The following is a 26,935-nucleotide window of genomic DNA, read 5'->3' as shown; positions in this document are numbered from 1 at the left end:
TAAATCCCCTTTTAAGTATTTATCTAAAACAAATGAAGATATAAATCCACAAAAAGACTTCTAAATACATAAAGACTTCAAGCAGCTTCATTCATCACAGCCCCAAAGAGAAAACTCCCTAAATGTCTGTCTATAACAGGAGAACTAACAGATAAACGGCAACAGTGACAGACTCAAGACAGCTCAGCAATCAAGAGGAACAAGCTACCAACACACGCACAGTAAGTGTGACTCTCTGAAACCACTGCGCTGAGAGAAGCCAGGTCCAAGAATCTGTTCTTTCTGATTCCACTTGTGCGACATTCTACAAAAGGCATCAGTGAGCTACGGTGATGGGCAGAGCAGCGCCTGGGGCCAAAGAGCTGAGCTCCTCACATCTCAGTGGCAGTGCTAGCCACCCAAGTGTGCAGGCTGCCAGCACTCACCGAACTGTACGCTTCATATGAGGACAGCTGATGAAGTGTAATTAAGCCTTAAAAATAAAAGTTACATCTGAAAATACCATAGGAGAACTTCTAAAAATAATTTCCAAGTGGGACACGCCTTTCTAATTATGACTCAAAACCCAGAAGCCAAAAAAAGAAGAAATTGGTACCTTCAGAATACTCAACCAAAGGAGAAAAATGCTGCCGGGAAAAACACACCATAAAACAAAAAAATATCTGCAACTGCTATCACAAACAAGAGACTTCTATAACATGGAGTATTTCCAAATCAATAATATCATCACCTAGGAGAAAAATCACCGAAGTTTATAGAAAAGATACAGCTCAAACATTCAGCGTCATTCAATGGGAAACAGAAAGAAAAATTGGTCCAAAGTTTTTGGCAAACTGCCAAAATCAGGGTTTTACAGCTACCGCTGGTAGGATCTAGAAGCACCCAGAAACTGCTGGGGACAGCATCTTGGCACAGCCTCTGGAGACAGCAAGTGGCACTGCCCAGGAAATTGAAAACGAATACCCGTTGGTTCAGCAGTTCCACTTCTATTAATTCACTCAGATATAACTACACAGGTGAGAATATACACAAGAATATTCACTCCACATCGTTCATAACAGCAGAAGACAGAAGCCAATGGTAGGAGGGGGAGACGTACAGGTCACACTCCACATAAAGATATGGAAGGCTCTCCAAGATGCAGGACGTCACAGGCAGCAAACGGCGTCCAGGCTCTGCTGTGACGGCACACGCAGAGCTGCTCCTTACTACTGACAGCCAACTTGATTGCTACAGGCTGACCTCGTCTTATTGTACTCCACACACACCGCATATTTTACTAATTGAAGATACATGGCAGCCCTGCATTGAACAAATCAGCATCATTTTCCAGCAGCATTTGCTCACTTTGTGTGTGACATTTTGGTAATTTTTGCAACGTTTCAAACTTTTTTTTTAATATTATTATATGTGTTATGGTGATCTGTGAACAGTGATGGCTCATGTTATTATGACTCGCTGAAAGCTCAGATGATGGTTAGCAGTGTTTGGCAATAAAGCATTTTTAAATTAAAGCATGTACATTGTTTTTATAGACACCTAATTATTATCCCCTAACAGACTACAGATTTGTGTTAAGATAACTCTCATATGCAGTGGGAAACCAAAAAATTCATGTGACTCACTTTAACGCAACACTCGCTTTGTTCAGCGGTCTGGCATGGAACCCACAATATCCCCACGGTGGGCCTGTATCCGGCCAATCCTCCGTGGATGAGCACTTCAGTGGCTCCAACCTTGTGCACCGTGTGCCACTGCTCAGCATGGACAGAAGGAAGTCAATACGCCCACAGACATGAACCAAATCTCTCTAGAAGACAGAGGAACTGGGGGGCAACAAGGACCCCCAGGGTAGAACCAGGTGCCTCAGAGGAGAGGGGAGATGCCCTGGTTTTCCCTAAACAACTCCTGCACCTTCTGAACTTTATACCATGCACATGTATTACTTACTCAAAAAAATGCACCTTTATACTTAATGCCTCTAAAACACCAACTGCTTACACATACTGTCTGAACCTGCCACACCATCTACATAGCCCCACTATGGACCTGTCCATCACCCATGTGTTACACTTGTCCATCACCCATGTGTCATCCAAATACAGTGGATGACACAGAAGGCCAAGAAGGGGGAACAGGATTTTACCCTGTGTGGGCACAGTGCATGTACACAGGTGAACACGGGTGCCAGGTGGGCATGCCTGTGCTACAAGGCATGAGCTCTGGGAGAGTCAAGTCAGGGAAAATCTGTGCTCCGGGCATGAGAGGAAGAAAAGCAGAGGCTTCTCCAGCAGCGAGCTGGATTGAGAGCCCCTCTAAAATTCAAGAAATCACTTAAGCGAGAGTCAGAAGAAAACAGAAAAGTCAGGACAGTCAAAGCTGTCAGAAATGGAGTCAAGATGTGACTCCTGGTCCCACATAACCTATGGGGCCCTGGCCCCACCCAACAAACAGACCCAACCCAAGCCAGCAACCTGGAGCTCCCAGAGAAGTGGGCAGACAAACCAGCAGCCTCACAGGAAGAACCAGACAGGGGCTGGCCACCTGAATTCTACTCTGAGCTTGGGCACTAACTAGTGGCTGACCTCGGAGAAGACGCACTGCTGGAACCACCAGCCCAGGCGGCGCTCAGCACTTACAGGGACTCAGGCACGGAGGCCAAGTGCAAACTACGAAGGGCATCCACCACGAGGCGAGGACTACAGGGAGGAGAGCCAAGGAGGGTGCGTGACCCACTGGGGGCCAGGAGGCAGGGCGGGGCTGTGACAAAGAGAAAGCATTCCGTCCTGCACTCAGACAAGTGAAGGGGTGGTCATGGAGGCTCTGCAAGTGTACAGGACAGTGAGAGCAGGGCTACGGTGACAACTGAGCTGACACGCAGAGGGCATGTTTGAGGGTTGTTAGGAAGGAAGGAGTGACAGAACTAGGTCACCAACTGGACATGCGGAACGAGAGAAGGAGAAGCAAAACTGAGCTGATGATGTGGACAGCACCATGTTCACTGAGTTAGGAAGTAAGAGGGAAAGTTCACTCTGGGGCTTCCTTAGTTTGAAGCATTTACGGGACAGGAACATGCAAAACGACTGGAAAGCAAACCACTAGAAAGCAAAATATGACAAAATCCATCTTTAGAAGGATGCACAGCGCTGTGGTGCCAGAGATATGTTAACGAAGTTTACAACTGCAAGAAGACAAAACCAACAAACAGTGCTCACAACTGCTCGTTACACTACAGCAGAAAATAGCTGGGCAGAGAGAAGCACCACCCAGACACACACACCCGAAGTCAAGAGCCTCAAACGGCCACCGGCTGGTGAGCAGGGGACAGGCCCGTGCAGGGGGCTGGCGCTGCAGCACTCACGGGTGACGGCACACAGTGACAGGACCCACGCGCCACGCGACTGTCCTACACGTTCTAGAAGAGGTCAGCTCCAGCGACAGAAGGCAGCTCAGAGGCTGTCGGGGCCTGGGCTTGAGGGAACTTTCTGGAGTGACAGAAACGTTCCCCGTGTTGACTGCAGAGGTGATTATGTACCTGCCAAAACTCCCTTTTTAAACTGGTGAATTTTACCGTATGCAAATCAGGAGGAGTGTCTACGTGCGTGCTCAGTACGGTCTGACTCTTTTAGAACCCACTGAATTCTAGGCTCCAGGCTTCTCTGCCCGCGGGATTTCCCAGGCAAAAACACTGGAATGCGTCGCCACTTCCTACTCCGGGGATCTTTCAGACCCAGGGACTGAACCCGCGTCTCGTGTCTCCTGCACTAGCAGGCAGATTCTCAGCCGCTGGAGGAGGGGCACCCGGAGGTGGAGCCAGGTCTCTCGCCATCTGTGCTCTGGTGGCAGAGATCTGTGCCCGCCAACACTGCTCGGAATCTACATGTTAAACACGAGCGATCTTCTGCGTGTCACCAGTACGTGACAAAGCTGAGCCAAAGGAGAGGCAAGACGATGTCAGTCTCCCCACCTGATGGTCCTCGTCCGCAAGTTTCAATTCTGTGTCAGACTCTCCCATCTCCAGGAGAACCATCCACACACCAGCCCATACATCCGCTCAAGATGTGCCATGAGCCCCTCATGTTTGGTGAAGCTGAACTCCAGACCTTCCCCAAAACCCAAGGCATTGTCTCCCTCACTGGTGCACCCAACACCCCAATTCTCCTGGTGACCCAACTCCTGCACCCTAGCTGTCTCCTGACCACGTCCCCCCACCTCAGGAGGGGCCCTGACCTTCCCCTGACTGTCCCCCACCTTGTGAGGGGCCCTGTCTCCTTGCTTCCAGTTACCAAAACGTAACTACAGTGATATGTTCAAAATGCAGATTTGACCATCAAACCGTGTTCCCTGACCTGAGGACAACTCAAGGACCACTGTGGCTCAGCAGCCCCACCCCGCCAGGCCGGGCCCCGCTCTCTGGACTCTCTCCTGCAGGGCTGTCCCCCCAGCCCCACCAGGCTCCTTTGGCATAGGACCCTGGGTGTCAGCCCTGCCTTGGGGCAAGAGCAGAGCTTCCCCAAAGCACCCTATGGTAATGGGGTGCAGCCACAGCCCCCTGGTCCATGACTGTTGGACCCATCTGCACAAACTGCCTCTTGTCCAGGCAAGTGTGCAGAACCCTCTGTAAAAAAAGACAGACCTCAAGCCAGCCCATCTATGAAAAGCAGACCAACTAAGAGACCTCAGCCACAAGAAAAGCATGCCAAGGCCAAATGTTGCACGTTTTTAGCCAGGAAACTTGGTCAAAGGTGGGAGATTCTCCATGTATAATACATGTTCAAAGATTAACAATCAAAGAAAACAGAAGTAAAACATGAAAGAACTGATAAGGCAAAGAAGGCCATTAAATGCTGAGGAAAGGTGGAAAGGATGCTAAAAATACAGAGTCTGTTTGGACAAAGATTGTTTCTGGGAAAGAGGCCAAATGCTACATCTTTTTTTAAAAAAAAATCTGTCCATGCTGGTTATGGAGAAATGTAGTTTCTGCACGGTACGCACAGCAGGGGTGTTGGGGAATTTATCCTTCAGACACATAACGGGTAACAATTTAAAAAGGCATTGGTGTGCTTCCTCTCCCAATTTAAGGCAAATAAGTCACTTCATGAAATCATGCCCATCCTGTACTAGTGTTGCAATGGGTTAATTAACTAAGACACTGGACTCCCTGCCCCACGACTTAGTACACTTTGAAGCGATTTCTGTAAAACTGCCGTTATGGACGTTAAATATTTATTCCTTGACCTGATTGCTCAAATACCTCTGTTTTACTCATAAAGAAGCTAGAGATAACTTCCACTTGGGAAACACTGCTTCATTGAAACAATAAAGGAACAGTCACTTTCAATCTGAGGGTTTATTCTGAGAAGCTCCCCAGCGGAGCAGTGGCCACACAGAAAGCAACACACGGTTTTGGCTCCTGGCTGTTCCCTGTAAAAGACCATGCTCTCAACGAAATAGTGGTTTAAGAGAAAAATCACCACCACAGCAGTGCTCCTCACACCGTTAACACCTCTTTAAAAGGTGAGCACTCCCTTCTCCAGGCCACCCCCGACGTGCTGTCCTCCTTTGGATTCTTTCGTATTTCGTGAAGTTTTATGTAAACGGACTCACACACTAGGCACTCTGTCCCATCAATGAGAAAAAAACCTTTTAAAACAGTTTTCAATCTTTTCACACATAAATTTACTTTCAATGGATCTTCCAGGCTCAAGAGACCAAACGGTGGAAACTGATCTGTGATTCAAAGAAAACATTGTATTTTACGATGACTATTAAAACCTACCTTATAACCAGGAAACAGTTAGATCTGTTACCAACAGCAAAGTAGTCAGCTGTGGTCAAAATATCGATCCCATGAGGGAAAGTACCCTAACAAAAAAATGGGGGAGAAAAAAGAGACGAAAATTATTTCAATGAATAAAAAAGGCATTTTCAAAGTTTGATAACCATATGCACATGAGTTAGGTTTATAAACAAACTGAGAAGTGCTGGGGAACGCAGACTTGGTTACTAAACTGACAGCTAAAACTACACGTCTTTACCAAGCTCATCCCAGGACTTTCAAGTCAAGGACTACTGACTGCCTCTCCGAGGCTGGACACTGTGCTAAAATTATTTGAAGCACTTAAATAAAATTTTTTCCTAACAATACTAGCATTTCAACTTTGAAATACTCTAAGAGCCCTTTCTCTAAACCACATACCACAGAAAGACATCAGATTTCAGCAGAACTCAAGTTCAGATTTCATTCTACCAGTTCCCCTCCAGCCAGAAGGACCCCAGAACCCCTGAGGGGGGCCGGCACCTGCCTGCGTTGTGAATCCTGGATAGGAGCCCACCCCCACAGCTGGTGGGAGAATGAACAAGACACAAACTGGGAGGTCAGGTGTGGGGGCCCGACAGCTAACACCCAGGACCAAACTCTGAAACAAGCAGTTGTGGGGGGGAGGGGGGGGAGGCAGGTCAGGGACACTGGCCACACCCAGCCACACATTCCCAGCCTAGGCCCAGGCCCCACCCCAAAGTCTGCAAGTTATTACTGAAACCACTCTCTGGTGACAATACTTGAAAATCTGACAACATGACAATACGTTTTCTAAAAGGACATAAACGACAAACTTGCAACCAAGGAGCGAATGCTGTGCTGTCACTAACCAGGAGAGGGTCTGGGGAGACCTGGGTCCCTGGCACCCTTCCTCACTCTGAGCAAGCCCTAGGCAGAGGGACCCATAAACCGCTAACTTTCCACACTATCTTTTTGAGGAAGCCCCACACATGAAGAACTGAACTTGAAATCTAACTCTAAATTGTCAATGGACCTTGGCAATTTTGTCACGGATACGACCTCAGGATCAGAGGTTTGGTTCTCAAGTGAACCTAAAAGTCAATCCATCTCCCTACACAGCTCAGTGCAGGGGAGGGCCCCCCAACACCCCAGGGGCAACCGCGCACCAGGCTGACTCCTGCTGGACCCCAGGCCACCCACACCAGCCTGAGGCCGAGTTAGAGGCCCCTGTGGCTGCAGGAGGCGGCGGCGCCCTCTGCTCCACTGCGCAAGCCTGCCGCCTCCTGGCCAACGCTGAGACGCCTCCCGACGCCCCAGGGTCTCCTCCGGCCAGCCACCCTCCAGAGGCTGGTAGCTGCCGAGTGACCAGCTGCTAGCTGCCGAGTGACCAGCTTTCTTTCTTCTAAGTTTTCGGGGTTCCAGGCAGACAGGACTAAGTGACACTCAAGCACACTGGGTCTCAGTCACCTCACAGCAATGGAAGAAAGGCTGAGCCCTTACTAGGTTCCTTCCTCGGAAAAGCACCCCCGAAGGATGCGGCAGCACCTCAGCAATCTCAGTGTAGCACAAATTCAAGTTCAAGCTGCGTGATTTGGTTCCCTCTACCTTTGGCAATGACTATGGAATTAAAGTCTTCGTTTGAAACCACCTTGGCATCAGTTTAGCCTTAACACTGCATTCAGAACTGGAGAGCTCTCCTCAAGGCCCTAACCCCTCCACATGCAGGGCCACAGTTCACAATACAGGCTACAGGACTCCCAGTTAACCCACCCTCCTCACTGCCCCTTGGCGGTTCTATGGCCTTCGATGGAAGGTGAGCAGGTCGGCTGCCTTCACAGACCTGGTCCAGCCTGAAGCTCCACTAATTCCTTTCCCGGCTCCACCCTAAGGGCTGGGGGACCCCTCCAACACCCGGGCCACATGGATGGAAGCACCTCTACCCATGCCCAGTACCCCAGGCTTCCAGGAGACCCTCCCACCATGTACCAAACGTCATCCCTGTGGAAGCTGCAGCATCAGCCCTCTCACCCTGGTCCCTCCCTGTCAGCCTGGGAATGGCGAGTCAACCCAGAGGCCGTGGGCCCAGTGCTGCGAACACAGGCTCTGGTCCAACAGCAAGGCTGACCCTGCTGTGAGAACCCTGACGGACTCGGGGTCACCCAAGGCAACAGTTCTGCACATACAGTTTCTCCCAGATGTCCAGGCAAAAGTCTTAGAATCCCATATTCATTCAAGTCTTCCCTCTCAAGGACAACCACCTCTCCCACCTACCCCCTCTCCTGCCCTCCCACCTGCCAAGCAGCCATTCTGTGTGGGCTCCCCTCAGTCCTGCAGTCTGAACTGTGCCCCTCAAGACCCCAAGGCCCATCACTGCTTGTCCCCAGTATCCTCACACCTGCAACTCACTCACCTCCAGCCCAGATCCCTCTCCTGGAGCCCCTCTCAACAGAGCTCAGCTTGGTATCTCCCCTAAGAAGACCTCTCCTCCATTTGCCACCAGATTGGCCACATGTCCCAGGGTGGTCATCGTCACATACAGTATGAATGACTTGGGGATAAATGCCACACTCCCAGCCCAGACTGACCGGCGGTAAGAGATTCAGCAGGATGCTGCGTCAGGAGGGGCCGTGGGGCGCTGGCGTGAGGAAGCTGGCTCCTTCCACAAAGGGGATAGGCAGGGGTCATGTCTCTGCCCCTGCCCAGCCAGGCTCCTCTGCCCAAACCCCTTTGGCGCCCAGGGGCAACTGCTGACATCAGAAGGGTCTCAGCAATGCACGAGGCACGGATTTCTGACGTTTATGAAAATTACACATTCAAGTTGCCTGTAAAACAGCTACTAATTGTTTAAAACTCGTGTCAACACTCACCGAATTATGAGTGAACCTGTGGCCAGAGTCCCCCTGTGAAGCACTGACTTATTTTAGGTCAAGTCTTTATCCATGTCGGTGGCTGTACTATTTTTACTTCTACATCTACAGGAAGTTTTAGGAATGAAGATATTTAAAAGTAACCATACCTGTCGTCCCACATTCTCCTGAAAAGCAGCCTAAGGAAGAGAAACGCAAACAGAGTGGTGAGTTAGGTGTGCACTCGCTGGCCAGTGGTGGACGCGCAGCAAAGCCGGTGCAGAACAAATAAGCCACGACTTTATTTTTTTAAAATAAAGGTCTCATTGTTGGCCAGTCAGAGCCTCAGGGGTGGTTTTATCTTTCTCTTTTTACATCCTGGTGTGCTCTCAAACCACAGGCTAAGAATTCAAGTTTATAAAATCTGCTAAGCGGCCGATGCCGACTTTCACACCAAAGCCTGATTCAAGGCCCTAGATATAGAAACAGGAATAAAGCCAAATCTATTAGGTGGACTCAAGGCCCAAAGCCCAAGTCATCTTACTGGGGATCTGTGATGGCAGCACAGCGGGTGACACTGAGTGCCTGGCCTCCCCACGCCGCCTTCCCCAGGACTACAGTGGACATGCTCCACGTCCCGCTCACAGGCCCAGAGCGGGGCTACTCAGAAGGTCCAGACCCTCACTTAGAATGAGGTGTCCTCGGATGGACCTTCTTGTTTGTCGTTTAGTCACTCAGTCGTGTCCGACTCTTTGTGACCCCACGACTGTAGCACACCAGGCTTCCCTGTCCTTCAGGGACCTTCTCATCACCAGCTATCAAATGCACACAGTGCAACCTCATTGCCACGTGCCATCCACCAGAGACAGGTCAAAGAGCGGAGGTCAGGTGGCCAGTGGCTTCAGGGAGCTCCTGGGAGGCACAAACCTGCTTACAGACACAGGCTGAATGCCTGGAGCGGGAGCATCCTGGGAATGAGGTCATAACCTCCAGGACTTTCATCTCATGCACACCATCACCATCCCCTGGGAGTGCTGGGAGGAGCATGCCTAGTCGTGCACAAGGAATCAAGACAACAGAACACAAAGACCCCACATAATGTTTAAATGGGCGCCTAAAACCTCCCGCAGGTGACAGAGGAAAGCAAAAACTTGGCGGTCTCCAAGACCAAGCATTCGGTGGCCTCAGGGAGGTACAGCTAGAACCGCCCTTCCCTGAGGGCCCTCGGGCAGCTTTCACACTGGGAGCAAGAAGACCGGACTTTTGCTATGTACCATTTTTCAGCTTTCACAATAAATTCATTAAAGAAAATAAAAAACAAAAATGAAACCAACGAAAAGGCAATGAAAAAAAGATACAGTGTCAATTTATGTAATATGCAATATTTAGGAACACATTTACTATACTGGTGACATCGTTTAAAAGATAAAAAAAGTACAAGATTTATAGGAGAAAGCACAAGCCCTAAAATGGTGACACAATTTGGGGGGGAAAAAAAGGAAATTAGAGGACTCACTCTATCCAGTATTAGGGTTAATATGGAGCCATGGTAACCCAGACAGAAAGGCAGACATAGATCAATGGGACAGAACAGGGAAAACCTTTAGGATCGAGAGCTAGGCAATGAATTCTCAGATTCTTAGACTTGACACCAGAAACATGATCCATAAAAGAAAACAGTAGTGAGTTGGATCTCATCAAAATTAAGACTCTTGTTGTTGTGAAGACTTGTAAAGAGGATGAACAGAAACCCACAAACTGGTAAGAAGAACATGCAAACCACTTGCCCAAGAAAGGACTCGTATCTGGAATACAGAGACTCCCAAATTCAACAAAAAACAAACAACCCAGTAAAAAAGGGAGGCAAAAGACTTTGTTGGAGCTGAAGGCAGGCCACCCAAGCCACATATTGTTATATGAGTTAAAGTTACTTGACAAATGGCCAGCGGGGGGGATGGTATTTAAAACACCCCGACTCTGAAAGCAAGAATAAATGTCTCATGTGAGGGTACATTCCCCATTTCAGGAGGCAAGAAAGCATCCTCATCACCAGTTACGGAAATAAATCTTGTCACTCCTTCACCAGCCCCGTCTGTTAAATCTTCCCAAATAACCGTTTCTTTGTCCAAAAATGATATATAAACAGCCTGCTTTGGTCACTTCAGGGGGCCCATTTTATGAGACCGCCGTGTGTACGAATTAACTTGTTTTTTCCCCCGTTAATCTGTCTTGTGTCACTTTAATCACTAGACCCACCAAAAGCACACAAGGAGCACTGGTGGTTAAACATCACCAACCAACATCTCCCTGAAGAGGATACAGGTGGTAAATACCACACGAAAAGATGCTCGACATCCCTAGCATCACCATGAGAGAAATGCAGATTAAAGCCACGGTGACCTATCGCCACACAGCTAAGCCAAGTAACTAACACAAAAATAACAACACCCAAATGCTGGGGAGGCCGTAGAAAAACCGACCACTGACAGATGACGGAGGGCAGGCTTACAGTGGTGCAGCCCCTCTGGAAAACGGCAAGGCCCTTCCGTGCAGATCTAAACGTGCAACTACCATATGCCCCCCAAATCCTACTCTTGGCATTTGTCCCAGAGAAACAGAAATTGTATTCACACGAAAACCTGTACATAAATGGTCACAGCAGCTTAATTCTTAACAGTTCCAAAGCAGAAACAACCCAGAGGCCCAAGAGCAGATGAACAACACAGGCAGCTGTGCACAGCCAGACGGAACGCAACTCAGCCAGGGGTGGGCCGGAAGCAGGGGCTGCCACTACTGCCAAGGCCTGGCTGGGCTCTGGGAATCGTGCTGCAGGAAAGGTGATCCTAAAGGTCACACTGTATGTTCTTGTTCACTCAGTCGCATCTGACTCTGCAACCCCATGGACTGCAGCACACCAGGCTTCCCCGTCTTTCACCAACTCCCAGAGCTTACTCAACCTCATGTCCATTGACTTGGTGATGTCATCCAACCAGCTCATCCTCTGTCGTCCCCTTCTCCTCCCACCTTCAATCTTTCCCAGCATCAGGCTCTTTTCCAATGAGTTGGTTCTTCGCATCAGGTGGCCAAAGGATTGGAGTTTCAGCTTCTGCATCAGTCCTTCCAATGAATAGTCAGAACTGATTTCCTTTAGGATGGACTGTCTTTGCAGTCCAAGGGACTCTCAAGAGTCTTCTCCAACACCACAGTTCAAAAGCATCAATTCTTCAGCGCTCAGCTTTCTCTATAGTCCAACTCTCACATCCATATATGACCACTGAAAAAACTGTCTAGCTTTGACTAGACGGACCTTTGTTGGCAAAGTAATGTCTCTGCTTTTGAGTATGCTGTCTGGGTTGGTCATAACTTTTCTTCCAAGGAGCAAGCATCTTTTAATTTTATGGCTGCAGTCGCCATCTGCAGTGATTTTGGAGCCCCAAAAAATAAAGTCTGTCACTGTCTCCATTATTTCCCCATCTCTTTGCCATGAAGTGATGGGCCCAGATGCCATGATCTTAGTTTTCTGAATGTTGAGCTTTAAGCCAACTTTTTCAGTCTCCTCTTTCACTTTCAACAAGAGGCTCTTTAGTTCTTCACTTTCTGCCATAAGGGTGGTGTCATCTGCATATCTGAGGTTATTGATATTTCTCCCAGCAATCTTGATTCCAGCTTGTGCTTCATCCAGTCCAACATTTCTCATGATGCACTCTGCATATAAGTTAAATAAGCAGGGTGACAATATATAGCCTTGACATACTCCTTATCCTATTTGGAACCAGTCTGTTGTTCCATGTCCAGTTCTAACTGTTGCTTCTTGACCTGCATACAGATTTCTCAGGAGGCAGATAAGGTGGTCTGGTATTCCCATCTCTTGAAGAATTTTCCACAGTTTGTTGTGATCCACACAGTCAAAGGCTTTGGTATAGTCAATAAAGCAGAAGTATATGTTTTTCTGGAACTCTCTTGCTTTTTCAATGACCCAGATAACCACAATGGTGTGATCACTCACCTAGAACCAGACATCCTGGAACGTGAAGTCAAGTGGGCCTTAGGAAGCATCACTATGAACAAAACTAGTGGAGGTGATGGAATTTCAGCTGAGCTATTTCAAATCCTATAAGATGATGCTGTGAAAGTGCTGCACTCAATATGCCAGAAAATTTGGAAAACTCAGCAGTGGCCACAGGAAAAGGGCAGCTTTCATTCCAATCCCAAAGAAAGGCAATGCTAAAGAATGCTCAAACTACCACACAATTGCACTCATCTCACACGCTAGCAAAATAAAGCTCAAGATTCTCCAAGCCAGGCTTCAACAGTGCGTGAACCATAAACTTCAAGATGTTCAAGCTGGATTTAGAAAAGGCAGAGGAACCAGAGATCAAATTGCCAACATCCACTGAATCATCAAAAAAGCATCCAAACCACAACAGCGCGAAGACGGCAGCTCACCACGCTCATAGCGCCCCCTCCGCCTTGGCACCAGAGGAGAAGGCCCCAGGTCACTGGGTGTGGCGTCCCACGGAGTGCACAAACCAGAGCACAAACCGGAATCCAAGAGGACCAAATACATCGTCACCAGGAAGCAGCTTTGTGATAGGAGAAATTTCATTGCCAGTAATTAGGTAGTCGATCCCTACCTTTTCAAATGAGCTTCAAACAGAAGCACCTTTCACTGAGATAGACATGTGCCACTAAGGAAGGAGGGGTGACTTAGGTGGTGTTTAATGCAAAGAACTTCCACTGATTTTAAAGGATTTTAATTGTAACTTAGAAAAAAAAATTCTGTTCTTCTATTCCACCTCTTCCCTAGGATATCATAAAAGCATCAGTGCTTTGATTTTATTACTGCTTCCCAAAATTAGTTCTTAGGTTCCAATAAACAGAAAGAAAATATAAAAGGCAATTTCTAAAAAAAATAAATAAATAAATAAATAAAAGGCAATTTCTTTAAGGCCTTGCAGCGCAGCTTGCGAAGATATTGGGGATCAAACCCAGGCCCCCTACAGTGGAAGCCCAGAGTCCCAACCACTGGACCACCAGGGAACTCCCCAAAAAGCAACTCTTAAACACAGATTTAACAAGAGTCTTACTGTATTCCAAGGAGTCTTACAATTACTGCCTGGGGGAAAATATCAGGCACAAACGTGAAGATTTCTCAAGGAATCACTAGGTTTCCTACTAATGCTCCAGACAAAAGAAGAGAAAGTGCAGGACACAGACAAGGTCTTGGGCTTTCCTGGGAAACTTTTGCTTGAAACAGTTTCAAAGACCCCACGTACTTCAAAGAACAGAAACAGGCAGGCAGTGGGGAGCTCTGTGACCTGACGCAGCCCCTACATCTGAGGACAGAGGTCGTGATTCCACATCACCCACAAGTAGAGGGCACGGCTGCAACATGGATCCCAGGCCCCACCTTCACTTAGATGGCAGCACCCACTGACACTCGCCCCTCCGGGACCCCCTTGCACCTCCGCCTGGAGGCCGGCAGCCCATTGTGACCCACCCGCCACAGGCTACAGCCCACTTTCCAGCTGGGACCCAGAGGGAGTGGGAGCCACCCTCCCCCCGCCCCTGGGCCTCGCTCCTGCTTCATAAGCTGGTGACAACAGCCTCTCAGGGGAGGTGGTCACGGGTAAGAGCCACCCACACCGTCAAGAAAAGGACCAAACAGGACAACTTACAGAGGCTGCTCTCCTGCAGTTTACATCTCGGTCGAAAACAGTGGCAATCACCAGCGCGCTGTGAGGAAGAGAGGAGGAGGTTCATGAAAGGGACTCTCCACAGACCCCTGGGACGCTGACCCCACAGTCTCCCTCCTCCACGTGCCCAGGAGCCCGTCCATAGCTCGTGGCTTCAGTGGTAGATATGCTCATAGGGCAGCGGGGGTGGCCAACCCCAACTCCACCAGAGCCAGCAGGGGCTCACAGGGAGGGTGGCCTCGTGCACAGGCCTTGTAGGCCAAGACGAGGACAGCAGTATTGGGGGTAGGACCACAGGTACAAACAGAAACAAGAGGGCCCAGGAGGCCAGCGAGAGCAGCGATGAGCCCTGCGCCTCCCCAGAAATGGCAGCCAAGCAGAGCTGCTCTGAGGGGCCTATTTCCCAAGTCAAACTCTGACCACAGTTGGCAAGAAGGAAGCTCCCCCCGGGCTCAGACTGTCCACCAGCTTCACTGAAACCTCCCTTTGCTACATCGTCACCCTCAACCATCAGGGACATATCAGGAGGAGCTCAAGTGCCTACTGGGCTTTGGCAACAACAGAAAGCAAACTGGGACAGAGCGCTGCTGCTGGTGTGACCTGTGAACTGATCTCCCAACAGCCCCCAGAGGAAATGCTTGAAAAGGGGTTATTTCGGACACACAGAGATCTCCTGAAAGAGATGCTGCCCTCCTGTCTGATAGCCATTCTGTTTGGTACTGAAACTGGGGGACCCAACTCTACAAATCTGTCAACAAGTGGTTCATGACGGGTGAATTTTCCCGAATGCAAATTAAAAAGTATAGGCAGCGGGGCCCCTGGGACAGTGGAAATGTGCCTGTGTTAGCCAGGGGCACCCCACTCTATGGACGGGGAGGACACAGAGGAGCACTCTCCCCTGGAGCGGTTGTGTTTCTCACAGGGAGGGTCGGCAGTGTTGAAACCACTGCACACAGACTTTGGGGAGGGAGCTGGGATGAAGAAGTACTGTGCACAGGAAGGAGGTCAGGGGACCGGGCAGGCCTGGGCTGGAATCGCAGGTGTCCACGCAGTTGGCCAGGCTGGAGGTACAAAGGGCAGTGTAGGAGTGGGTGTGGGCGTGGAACCCAGGTCTTGAATTCTAAACACCATTCTCCACTAAGAGGAACAAGGACTCCTGGAGGTGGTTGACTCTAAGGCTGGGGCAAGGAAAAAAGAAAAGCCTGGGCATCTTGTCGTGCTAGAAATTGAGAAACCATTAGGAAAAATGAAAAAACGCACAGAAGCCAACCTGAAGTTGTTCGCAATAACTAAACGCACTGCAATCTGACAACAAAATAACCAACAGTGTTAGAAGACAAGGCGCGGTCCACACTGATGTAAGTCAACAAAGGAGCAGAAAGCAGAGGGACCCGTTTTCCTATGAAACCACCACCGTCGCTGCTGGGCTAGCACAGGGGCTGATGGGCACTGAGTGTGAAAACTGGATAGTTATTACAGAGTCTCAAAGCACCCCCAGAATGCTTATCGCTCTCTAAACATTAATTTTATAGGCTTCAACGGGGGGCAGTGAGTTTGGGACACACTCCAAATGCAACACCAAGATGGCACATCACCAAACAGCGGCTGTGGTTTAATCACTGGCCCCACACAACACTCACTCTCTGGTCTCCTTTGTGAGATGTCAACGTTCAGGGAAGCTGATGAAGGGCTTTTACGGGAACTGCTATTATTTTTGCTCTTCTTCTTTAGGTCTAAAGTTAGTTCAAACTTAAAAGCAACCTAATATCTAAAGATTTTTAAAGATCCAGTATTATTAGTATTTGGGGTCCTTTCACCAGTTGAAGCTGAAATGAATTTCAGCAAAACTCTTATTAAAGGGAAGAACCTTTTCCTTTAATAAAGGCAACAGAGAGCGGTTTCCTTTTCCTCTCTCAACTCTTTACTATATTATAAACTATAGCCAAGATGAGATTTAAAAAAAAAAAATACTAGTCTTAACACTAAAGGAAATTCTTTGACTTTAGCGGGACCATTTAAAGATTGATTCCATTTCAACATCTAAATGCTTTTGTTAACAAAATTTCAGAAATCATTAAACTGACCAAGACATGTAATTCTGTGATCTTTCAATAACCAGCAATTATAAAACTCCTGGTTTTTCTTTTGTGAAATACAGCTGACTTACAACGCTGTGTTAGTTTGGGGCGCACAGCAAAGTGATTCGGTCACACACAGGTTGTGTATCTATTCCTTCTTCAGATCCCTTCCTCTTACAGGTTATTATAACATACTGAGTATAACTCCCTGTGCCACACAGGAGGTCCTGCTGTGACTGGTTTCTATACAGTAGTATGCATAATGCCAATTGCAGCAACATGGATGGACCTAGAGATTACCAACTAAGTAAGGCAAAGGCAAATATCATATGGTATCACTTACACAGAGGGAAAAAAAATGGTACTAAGGGTGAGATGTATGGCAAGAGTAACGTGGAAACTTACATTACCACTTGTAAAATAGAGAGCCAACGAGAATTTGCTGTATGTCTCAGGAAACTCAAACCGGGGCTCTGTATCAACCTAGAGGGGTGGGATGGGGAGGGAAATGGGACGGAGATTCAAAAGGGAGGGGATATATGTATACCTATGGCTGATTCATATTGAGGTTTGACAGCAAACAAAATTCTGTAAAGCAATTATCCTTCAATTAAAAAATAAGTAAGTTTAAAAAAAAATGGTACTAACAAACGTTTATACAAAACAGAAATAGACCCACGGACATATAAAACAAACTTACAGTTACCAAAGGGGAAAGGTGGCGAGGGATAATTTAGGAGTTTGAGATTAACATATACACGTGACTGTTCTTAGTGACAACATATTTGATATTTTAACTCTAAATATACTATCATCAATGGAATTTTAAGTATTATATTTACATATGAATAAGTGCTAAAGCTAAGTCATTTCAGTTGTGTCTGACTCTTTGTGACCCCATGGACTGTAGCCTGCCAGGATCCTCTGTCCATGGGATTTTCCAGGTAAAGAAACCAGAGTGGGTTGCCATTTCCTCCTCCAGGGGATCTTCCCAACCCAGGATTAAACTCGTGCCTCCAGCATCTCCTGCACTGACAGCCAGGTTCTTTACTACTAGTGCCACCTCCATAAGATCATATGTATTTTAGGAATATATACTAACCAAGAATTCCCGCTTTCCTTTAATGTCTGACATAAGAAATATGTGGACATGTTTTCACTGACTCTGGGTCCAGCCAACACTACCAGAAGTTCACATTACACACTGAATTCTTGAAATTTCCCGTCAATCTATTTGTCCTAAATTACAATTTTATAATTATTGAACACTTATTAATAGAGAAAATGGAAAAAAATAGAGAAGAAACTTAGAATCACCTGCCAATCTACAGTCCACCATAACCCCTGCAAGGTCACTGCTAAGTTATACATCAAACCCCTCTGACCCCCAGACCGCCCCCGCCTCCAAGCTGTGGACACGCTGGCTCTGCCCAGGACAGGCTGAGCCCAATTTCAACCTTGGTGCAGCCAAGACCACTGAGCCAAGACCAAGTTCCACTCTGTGCCACCTGCCGCGCCATGCAGGTCAGCCTGGGGGGCCTGCCCTATGGTGCCAAATGGAGATAGTTGGGCTTTAAGACTGTATGTTTACATTGTAATCAAGCCAAAAGAGTAATCAACTCCTGTGTTGAAGGGCCCTTCCCAGCTTCATCATGTGTGGATTACCTCCTTCCAGCCATGGGCAAGGGGCTCCATCTACTTCACTCTCTTTGCACCTGCTCCCCCTGGTTACCTGGTGGTTACGAGGGGCGCAGCAGGGGCTGTCCCAGTCGAGCTCAGGCACTCAACTGCAGGACATTCCTTTTACACTCATCTGCAGACACCTCTCTGTGTTCGCCCTCAGGTGAGTCTGTGGGCACACCCCCTCCCCCCAAGGTATGGTCCAGCCCGATTGGCTCAGTTCCTGTGGTCACTAGCCACACAACAGTCATTCCTGGAGAGACTGTGTGTCATGGGAACCCCAGCAGAAAGCCCCCTGAATGGCAAGCAGCGGTCTACCTCTGGGTGCAAGGCCCCTGTTCCTTCACGGTGAGCATACCTTGGCCTCGTGGTCACAGGAGCAGACCCCCACAGCTCATGAGGGCCCCGGGGCCAGGCCACCGACTCAGCCAGGCAGGGTGAGGCTTGTCCAAAGACTGGTTACCAAAGGGCCGGCATTGGCCACTATCAGCCGAGAACCTGACCCTGGGGCACTACAGACGGGCCCACACACCTCCATCAGGTTGCTTCTGCATTCGTGAGTAAATGGCTTCAAGTATTTACTGCTTTATTCACATTCTACCAGCCTTCACAGAACACAGTAGGACAAATATAACAAAACCACTTAAAAAGCACAGCTTTTAAGTATAGACTCAAGTTAATTCAACAAGTCCACTGTGTATACCTCTGTGAATGTAATAGGTTTTTAACACTGTTCTGGTGTGGACTCAATTTTGAAAATTGTTCTGATTTCACCCTTTCAGAACAAAACTGGCTTATCTGGAAATACTAGCATGTTTCAAATAACAGTACGTGAGACAACACTGGTTACATGCAGTCATGAGAGGGCCCCCGGGCCCCCACGTCCCGTGGCTGTGAAGTTTTCCTCAGCAGAACGGGCAGAGCATGACTCTGCGCTCTCTCTTCCCATTTCCGAGAGGGGTGCAGGGGCCAGGCTGCAGCCAGCCAAGGACCATTCTAAGCACATGGCAGCCACTGGGCCTGGAACGCTCTCGGTATCTTCACCTGTTTGCTTTCGCTGGGAGAGTTCAGGTGATACTTCACCAGGATTTCCCAACACAGAAGGATGGTCTATGTCAAACAGAAAGGGATTTTCTTTCTTGTCCGTGTCAGGGGAGCTGCATGCCCAGACCTGCTCCAAGTTCCAGGCACCTGGCTTTTAGCAGGTACAGCAAAGAGCAGATCTTACCCCAAACTCAATTTTTGTTAGTTGGTGTAATATTTTTTTGGCAATAAAAAACAAAACATCCTTTTTACCTTGAGTAACAGTAACCCTGTCATTTCAAAATATCAAAATGTCATTTCAAAATATGCTTTTCAAAATATCAAGATGGATGATTTCTTACCCATCCATGCTTAAAAGCTACAAGTCACACTATTTGGGAAATAAACTGCAAGACCCGCCTGTGGCTAAATTTTTCCCTAAATCAGAAGAATCAAAGCTCAGGAGCCAGCTGACATGATGGTGAAACACAAGACACCTGCAAAGTGCTTTCAATCACAGCAGAGCTAAATGGAGGCCGAGGGGAGACCTAACAGGTGGACGGGTGGGAACACTCTGGTCAGTAACTGCCACTTAATTTTTCTCAAGAAACAAAAAAGGTTATCTTCCCCCTGGAAGTCTGCCATCAAGAAACGCTGAGTGGGAACAAGACGTAGCTTTGAGCAATGCTTGCCATTTCCTGATTTTTCAGGACAATCTTGCCCTCGAGGAAGAGATCTGGGAGCCAATCCCCAGGCGCTGCCCACGCTGCCCTGCTCGCCCAGCTTGCTCTGCGAGGCTGAGCCGGGCACTGCCCCTAGCACGGGAGGGGCCCTGTAGGGTTGATGTCAACAGGAGCTCGGTTTACAAAAGAGTTTCAGGTGAGGAAATCGCTAGAAGGTGACAACCAACGCATATGCTCGCAACAGGGCTTTTTTTCTTTTCTCCTTTTCTTCTTGCAAATTAGCTTTTGATTACTGGTGAGAAGGCTATTTCAAAATAATACACGACCATCCTCTACCATTTTAACTCTGTGTTTCTCTGTCCCTAAATTACGCTTAGCTTCTCAGGAAGCCCGATTTACTTATCCACAAAATAATTATTCCATCTCTTAACCTGCGTATAACACTTAGGAAATACAGGTTTTCAAAACCGACCAACACTAATTCAAACTATGTTGTATACTGACCTAGAAACTTTCTTTGGGGTATTTATAAAACAGAGGTGGTGAGCATATATCCATGGGTGAAGTGAAACGACAGTCCCTCACGTTCCTCTAGGAAGGTGAGCGGCTGGCCCGAGTTCTTCCCTGCCTGGCTGTCTGAGCTGGGGGCTGGCCACACTCTGACCTCTCCCTCTGTGTGGGCTGCGCCCAGTCCTGCCTCGTTATTACCACCGCCTGACTCTCTCCATCAGATGTGTCTAGTTCATTTATAGAATTACAGTTTGATCTCAACTGTCTACTTTTGCAGGATCCAAACTGAAGAGTTTGTGAAAGTATAGTTGAAGATCTCAAGATTTTATCATGTGCCAGGATGAATGGGCTTAAAAGCTGACAATTAAAATGTGGTCACTTATTACAAACCAAGAGAGGCAGATCTCGAAGGACACACCCCAACCGATACTTCTGAGGCAGGGAGGCGAGCACCAGCAGCGTCCTGAAGGCTCACGTGGCACCGTGACTCACCTCCAGCCCGCCTGCTCCACCCCCCAGGCCTGCCATGGAGATGGACCGGGAAGGGCTGGAGCACAGGCTCCCTAGGAACCTGCCAAACTGGACTGAGAAAGCTGCCAGGCACAGCTCCAATGGGCACTTGCCAATCCAGTCCTGGGATGGGCGCAGGGGAAGAGGACAAGAGGGGCCCCCTCTGAGCAGAAACTCCACAAGGCACCAATTCCAGGGTCAATTAGGAGAAATTAGGAGCGCTGTGAAGCAGGAGTCTCTGGGCTCCCCTGCCAGCTTGCACTTTCGGTGAGTGTAAACTCATCAGCGATTGCTTGGGCGTGCCCAAGACGTCAGGGAAATTCAGCCTTCCCCGAGATCAAAGGTCCTGAGTGAACCACACGAGTTTCTGTGGATGGACGAGTTTCTGTGGATGGATGTGGCCACCAGTCCCTGCAGCTGTGATCTGTCCTTCAACCCAAGCACCATTTATTAAAAAATCCCACCTCAGAAAGCCTGGCATCCTGACCACCCACCTCCACTCCATCCCCCCACATTTCAGAGCCCTTGGGGGTCCCGTGGTAGGGCCTGCCCAGGCCCTCAGCTACAAGCAGACTTGCAGCACCCTTGCCCTGAAGGTTGGCCACAGAGGCCTCTATCCAGTGGGGTCACTGGTCTCTTCAACACCCTCCCCAGACAGGCACAAGCTCCAGGATGTGACCCCTTCACCAGATAGGGTCTTTCCTTTTCTGAGTAACAGGGGTCACCCTGGAGTAAGATGTGTGGTGCCCCCTCAGCCTCCTGGAGAACTGGATGGGAGTCTGTGAAGGATCGCCCACACCGGGACACCATGCTTCGAGTGTCACATGTTACACGAGGGCCAGGCTTAACATTCACCAGCACTCCTGCGCACCCTCACTGGCTGGTACTCTGCATTAAAACCTCTGCTGAGATGAACACTGCAACGGTGTCTGCTTGCAGCTGAAAGAGCCTCCGTTCCCAAGTCAAGGGCCTGCACAGAACCCTGCTCTCTGGCTCATCTGTGCCCACAGGGCTCAGGACTCTTCACACTATGTCTCTCCAAGTTGGCAATGAGGTCTTGTGACTCTGATGCTCTCACCTATGGGGTGGCGAGAAGCTTCTGCCCCAAGCAGAGGACGTTATGAGTGGTGGCCACCCACCTCTGTGCCCAGTGCCTCTGCTGACCCTTCAGCCCTCAGTCCTGATTCTCTCTTTGGCTGGGCTGAGCCAAAGACAGTCCCCAGAGAAATGAGGGGCCCAGGTTCCTGCAACCTTCATCGCTTTCAGCCACAAAGGTTAAACTGAAAACAGAGGCCTGCCGAGATGATTTCACTCTGAAATGGGAATGACCCTTTGAAGCCAGGTCCCCCGAGGTTGGGGCATGCCAGCTTCTGGCAGTGGCGGTGCGACAGGCGCAGAGCTGGGCCTGCCTGGGCCCTGGCACAAGACCTCGGCTGAGAGGGACGCCGCCACGACTGTGAATTAGACAGCTCCCATCTAGAGGCTCACCGTGCTGTGACTGCTGAGGGAAACAGTGAGCAAAATACACCCTGCGCTTTCATTCTAGTTACAGAAGCAGCTTCCAAAAAGCTGAGGAGCAGAGCAAGAAAGCAGTAGGCAGAGCCCTCCCCGAAGCTGTATTAACAGCAAACAATCTCACCTTTGTAGACCAACAGGAGAGTGGGGAACACACATGAGGGCAGGATCAGGGGACAAAGGCACGGGCAGCCTGGTCTCCGCAGCCAGGCCTCAGGCCGCAGACACCCACCACAGCCTCTCCAGGAGCCTACTGCCCTCCTGCCCCTCCCGGGGTGGACATGGCCAGGAGAAGTCAGACACTTTTACGACTTCCTAGGAAGCAGTGTATCTCCCTGAGCAAGGATCAGAATCCCCAGGCTGCTCTGCAGGCCTTCCCTTCACATGAGGGTCAAGATTGAGAGATACAGCCTGGCCACGCGACCTGAGTAGTAAGCGAGCCTGAGAACCCTCTCCTGACCCTCGAGCGGCCCCCGTCCCCTGCGGCTTTCCCCCAGGCGCAGCTGGTGCTCAGACCATGGGGAAGCCCATTGCACTGGCCAGAGGAGGAGACAGAGCTGCCCTGTGGATACATTTTGAGGCCTGAGGGTCTCCCACTCTTGTCAGGGCACCTCCTTGGTGGAAGGCAGCTTCCAGGACTGGAGATCATGTTAAAATCCATCTCTGAGTAAAAGTGGTCAGGTCAGTGTTACAACCGTGACCAACCCAGCGCTCAGCTCCTCCTCCAGCCTGACACAGAACCAACAACCAGAAGTGGACAGCTGAATTCCCTTTTCACGTCAGAGGGACTCACTTCAGTCTGACAGGAGACAAGGAGAAAATTAACATCACTATACTAGGGACACATCTCTTTCGAATTTTCCCGGGCACAGACGTTGGATCTTAAAAGTGGGGCCCACGCCCATGTGGCTGGCACAGCCCGCTGCCCTCAATGCTCTGCCCAGGAAGCCATGGAAAAGGTATTTTTCTGACGTCATGAGGCTGTGCTGGTTTTCACTGCACAGGAGCAGACAGTGAAGCAGGCAAGCCAATGCTGTCACTAGTCCAAAGTGACTGGAGGACCATTCAACAGGCTTTACCTTGAGATTGCCGCGACGAAAGGCTTCAACTCCTGAGGCTCGTAGGCACGTGCGAAGGCCCAGCACACGTAGCAGGCGGCGTCCCGGACATTGGAGCCCACGCTGCAGGCGCCCCGCTTCTCCTCGTACGTCAGCGCCCTCAGGATCACGGGGACAACTGCACACAGGGGAGAGAGGCTGTGAGGCGGCCCTGAAGCAGCGCTCCTGGCTCCACAGACACTGCGTCCGCTGTACCACCACCCCACCTGCACCTTGGCCCCGCAGAGCCTGGTGCGAGCAACACACACCGCGGTCCCACCCCAAGTCACTCGGAAACTCACGACCTGCTCAGGAAGTCACTCACGAGTCCACCACCTCGACTCAGGTGAGAATGTTTCTGAAAAGTTGCCCCCAAACTCCTAGAGGATGGCACAGACATGCCCGTCGGCCACACCCAAGGGACGCTACCAGGTCCTAGAAGACGCAAAGGGACACAGGGGCCACCAGGAGCGAGGGAAGGCGCTGGCACATCAGGGCAGTGAGAGGAGGGTGGGCAACGTCACCCAGGACACTGTCCAGTGAGCAAAGGACACCTGACCCAGAGGCCACCTCCCCCAGAGTCTTGTTGTCAAGGGGACCACGAACAATACACGGGTTTCTAATTCTGGCCAAAAGCAGTCACCAGCTGGGGAGTGAGCGTGGACACCGCTACACAGGTGTGCTAACTCTGCTCAGAGGGCATCTGTGACCTCGCTGAGCTTTAGGGCTGAGAACTAGGATGACAAAGGAAGGCAAGCCCAGGGTCATTCTGCGCTAACTTCAGGAATAACCCAGATATGTTGAACTACGTAAATCATCTGTGATATTTAAAATAATCTGAAGTACATACAGATATTCTTTCTGGTTCCATTTTAAAATGTCTCACTGAGTTTCTAATACTGCATATGTGGTTTTTTATACAAAGAGACAAGTGAGTTTAAGAACCCTGGGGAGAACACTGTACTGTTTAAGGCAGCTGAAGTGGTACGGTATTTGCCTATTATCACATTCATGTATTTCATGTATATGGGAAGGGTTTGTCTATTAGAGACACGTAAATTACTTTAAAAGAAAATAAACTATATAACACTCACACACAGTTTTATGCTGGCGTGCTGCCGTCCACGGGGTCACAAGGAGTTGGACTCCGTGACTAAACAACAACAAAGGGGGTTTAAAAGTAAAAGAAGTAAGCTCGAGTGCCCAAACTACTGAGCCCACGCTACGAAGCCCTCCTGCTGCAGCTCCTGGAGACCGTGCGCCCAGAGCCCGTGCTCTGCAACAGAAGCCCACGCACCACAGCCAGAGAGCAGCCCTCGCTCACGGCAACTTGAGAGAGGCCAAGCACTGCAACCGAGTCCCAGAGCAGCCAGAAAAGCTTTTAAAATAAAAATAAAATAGAAAGCCAGCATGGAACTATACTCAGTATTTTATCATATCCTTTAGGGGGAAAAAAACCTGAAAAACATATGTGTGTGTGTGTGTATATACGAAAAACTAAACCACTGTGCTATACATCTGAAACTAACATGATATTGTAAGTCAATCATACTTCAATAAAATAAAATACAAAGCATGTATAAATGCCAAACCAAACCAGAGGACACTACCACAGCTATTTCAGATAAAGTAGTTAAATCTAATTAGCCATTTTAAAAATTATTATCTCAACTTGAACTAAAGCTGTAATGCTTAAAATTGGCCTTCATTTGTCTTACCTGGGGAAGTTCTACTTTACCTGGAATTACTCCTAGTTTTCTAGTTTTGTTCATACTCTCTGTGCTAAGAGGGTAGCCTAGTCACGGCCCAACGCATGTCAAAACTAACAGGCTGTGGCACCTTGACGGGGCGCATGGTATAAACTCAGCGTCACTGCCTCGCCACATTCTCTAAAATCACCACTTTACCCAGCTGCCCAGACACTTCTGGGGAAGACTGTTCAGCAACTCTTAGCCTGAGGGGAATCTGGATGCTAACTGCTGAGTCCCAATTTATCGGTCCACTGGACAAAATCAATTTCCAAACAGACAGCTATGAGTGACAGCGGTCAGTACCGTCCACATGCACTTCAGGTGGACGTCACATCCAACCACTACCCTGAGACAGGCTCAGGGACCCCCGGGAGAAGCCCACCTCCACAAGGACACAGCCTCACCCTTGACCAGCGGGCCCCCAGGCCCCTGAGCGGGTGGGGGCGCCGGACACCGGGGTCAGAGTGAGATGGGTCCTAAGGTCAACCAGTCACAAAGAAAAGGACACCCACTGTGACCTGTGCCCACTAACAGAGGTCTGCCTCAGCACAGTAAGAGACCTCACATGGCTGACCGGCATTTGTTGATGGGAAAATCGACACACTCGGAGGTCCGAACACAGGGCTATCTGGCCCACTTCTCTGCCTCAAGGAATGGAAGGAGGCCAGCTGTGAGACGGCAGTGGGAGCCGTATGCTGCACTCAGGCTCAGCCCTACTTGAGAGGAAAAAAGCAGTACAAAGCATGGGCTCTGAGTTCTGTGTAGCAAGGTGGCCCCCACAAACCCCAACTTTGGTCCCTGGCACCCACATGTGCCCATGTGATGTGCTCGGGTAGCTACTGGCCCTCAAGACACAAAGGCTCTGACTGCTCTGCATCCGCCCAGCTAGGTCAGAGAAGCAGAGACCTGAGCCCGCCTGGGCCTCAGGGCCTCACTGCCAGCCCTGCCCACCCATGCGACCAGGCTGCTGCAGCTCTCCTGGTGGATCCTACCCCAGTTCTCAGCACGGGCAGTTTCAAATTCTTTCTCTCGAAAGCTCCGGTGACCTCTCTATTACACCTGCCACAAACACCAGTGGCTGAGGCCCAAGTACAGGTGAAGAAGCGCTCAGTTCAGTTCAGTTGCTCAGTCATGTCCGACTCTTTGAGACCCCACAGACTGCAGCACGCCAGGCTTCCCTGTCCAACACCAACTCCCGGAGCTTACTCAAACTCATGTCCATTGAGTTCGGTGATGCCATCCAACCACCTCATCCTCTGTCGTCTCCACCTCCTCCTGCCTTCAATCTTTCCCTGCATCAGGGTCTTTTCCACTGAGTCAGCTCTTCACATCAGGTGGCCAAAGTATTGGAGCTTCATCATCAGTCCTTCCAATGAATATTCAGGGTCGGTTTCTTTTAGGATGGGCTGGAAGAAGTGCTGCCAGCAATAAACGCAGGCCTCGCTGCTGGACTGGGGTCTGAGAGGGGACTACACGCCACCGAGAGCAGCGCCAGGACGCTTGCCTCGCGGTCACTGAAAAGGGATTTGATTTGCCTAATGTGAAACCGCTCAGGAGGATTTGCCTAACGTGAAACCGCTCAGGAGGAGAGAGAGAGGTGACGGGTTTCTTCAACAAGAAAATTGGAAAATGAGGCTCTCGGCTTCAAGTCATGCCCCAGGCGGGTAGAAGGATGGGGTCGGGACTGCTGCTGCTGCTGCTGGGCAGGGCCTGTGGCTGCCCCCGACCTCTCGGCCCTTCATCACCAGGCTCTTCTGTGCAGAA

General features: G+C 49.5%; 1 protein-coding gene across 4 annotated transcripts in view; it reads right to left on the bottom strand.

Moving 5' to 3' along the window:
• Window positions 1–26,935, bottom strand: part of TBCD (tubulin folding cofactor D) — a 145,999-nt gene that overhangs the window by 39,566 nt on the left and 79,498 nt on the right. For all 4 annotated transcript variants that reach the window (XM_044938748.1, XM_044938747.1, XM_025279793.2 and 1 more), the window contains exons 14-17: window positions 23,403–23,559; window positions 14,307–14,364; window positions 8,799–8,828; window positions 5,780–5,865 (exon numbers count right to left, since the gene is read on the bottom strand). In XM_044938748.1, the coding sequence (XP_044794683.1) occupies window positions 5,780–5,865; window positions 8,799–8,828; window positions 14,307–14,364; window positions 23,403–23,559 (331 nt within the window). The remainder of the gene's footprint in view (window positions 1–5,779; window positions 5,866–8,798; window positions 8,829–14,306; window positions 14,365–23,402; window positions 23,560–26,935) is intronic.

Source organism: Bubalus bubalis, chromosome 3 (genome assembly GCF_019923935.1).
Source record: "Bubalus bubalis isolate 160015118507 breed Murrah chromosome 3, NDDB_SH_1, whole genome shotgun sequence".
Taxonomy (NCBI): Eukaryota; Metazoa; Chordata; class Mammalia; order Artiodactyla; family Bovidae; genus Bubalus; species Bubalus bubalis.
Note: the sequence above shows the minus strand (reverse complement) of the source record. Positions and strands in the feature narration are given on the sequence as shown.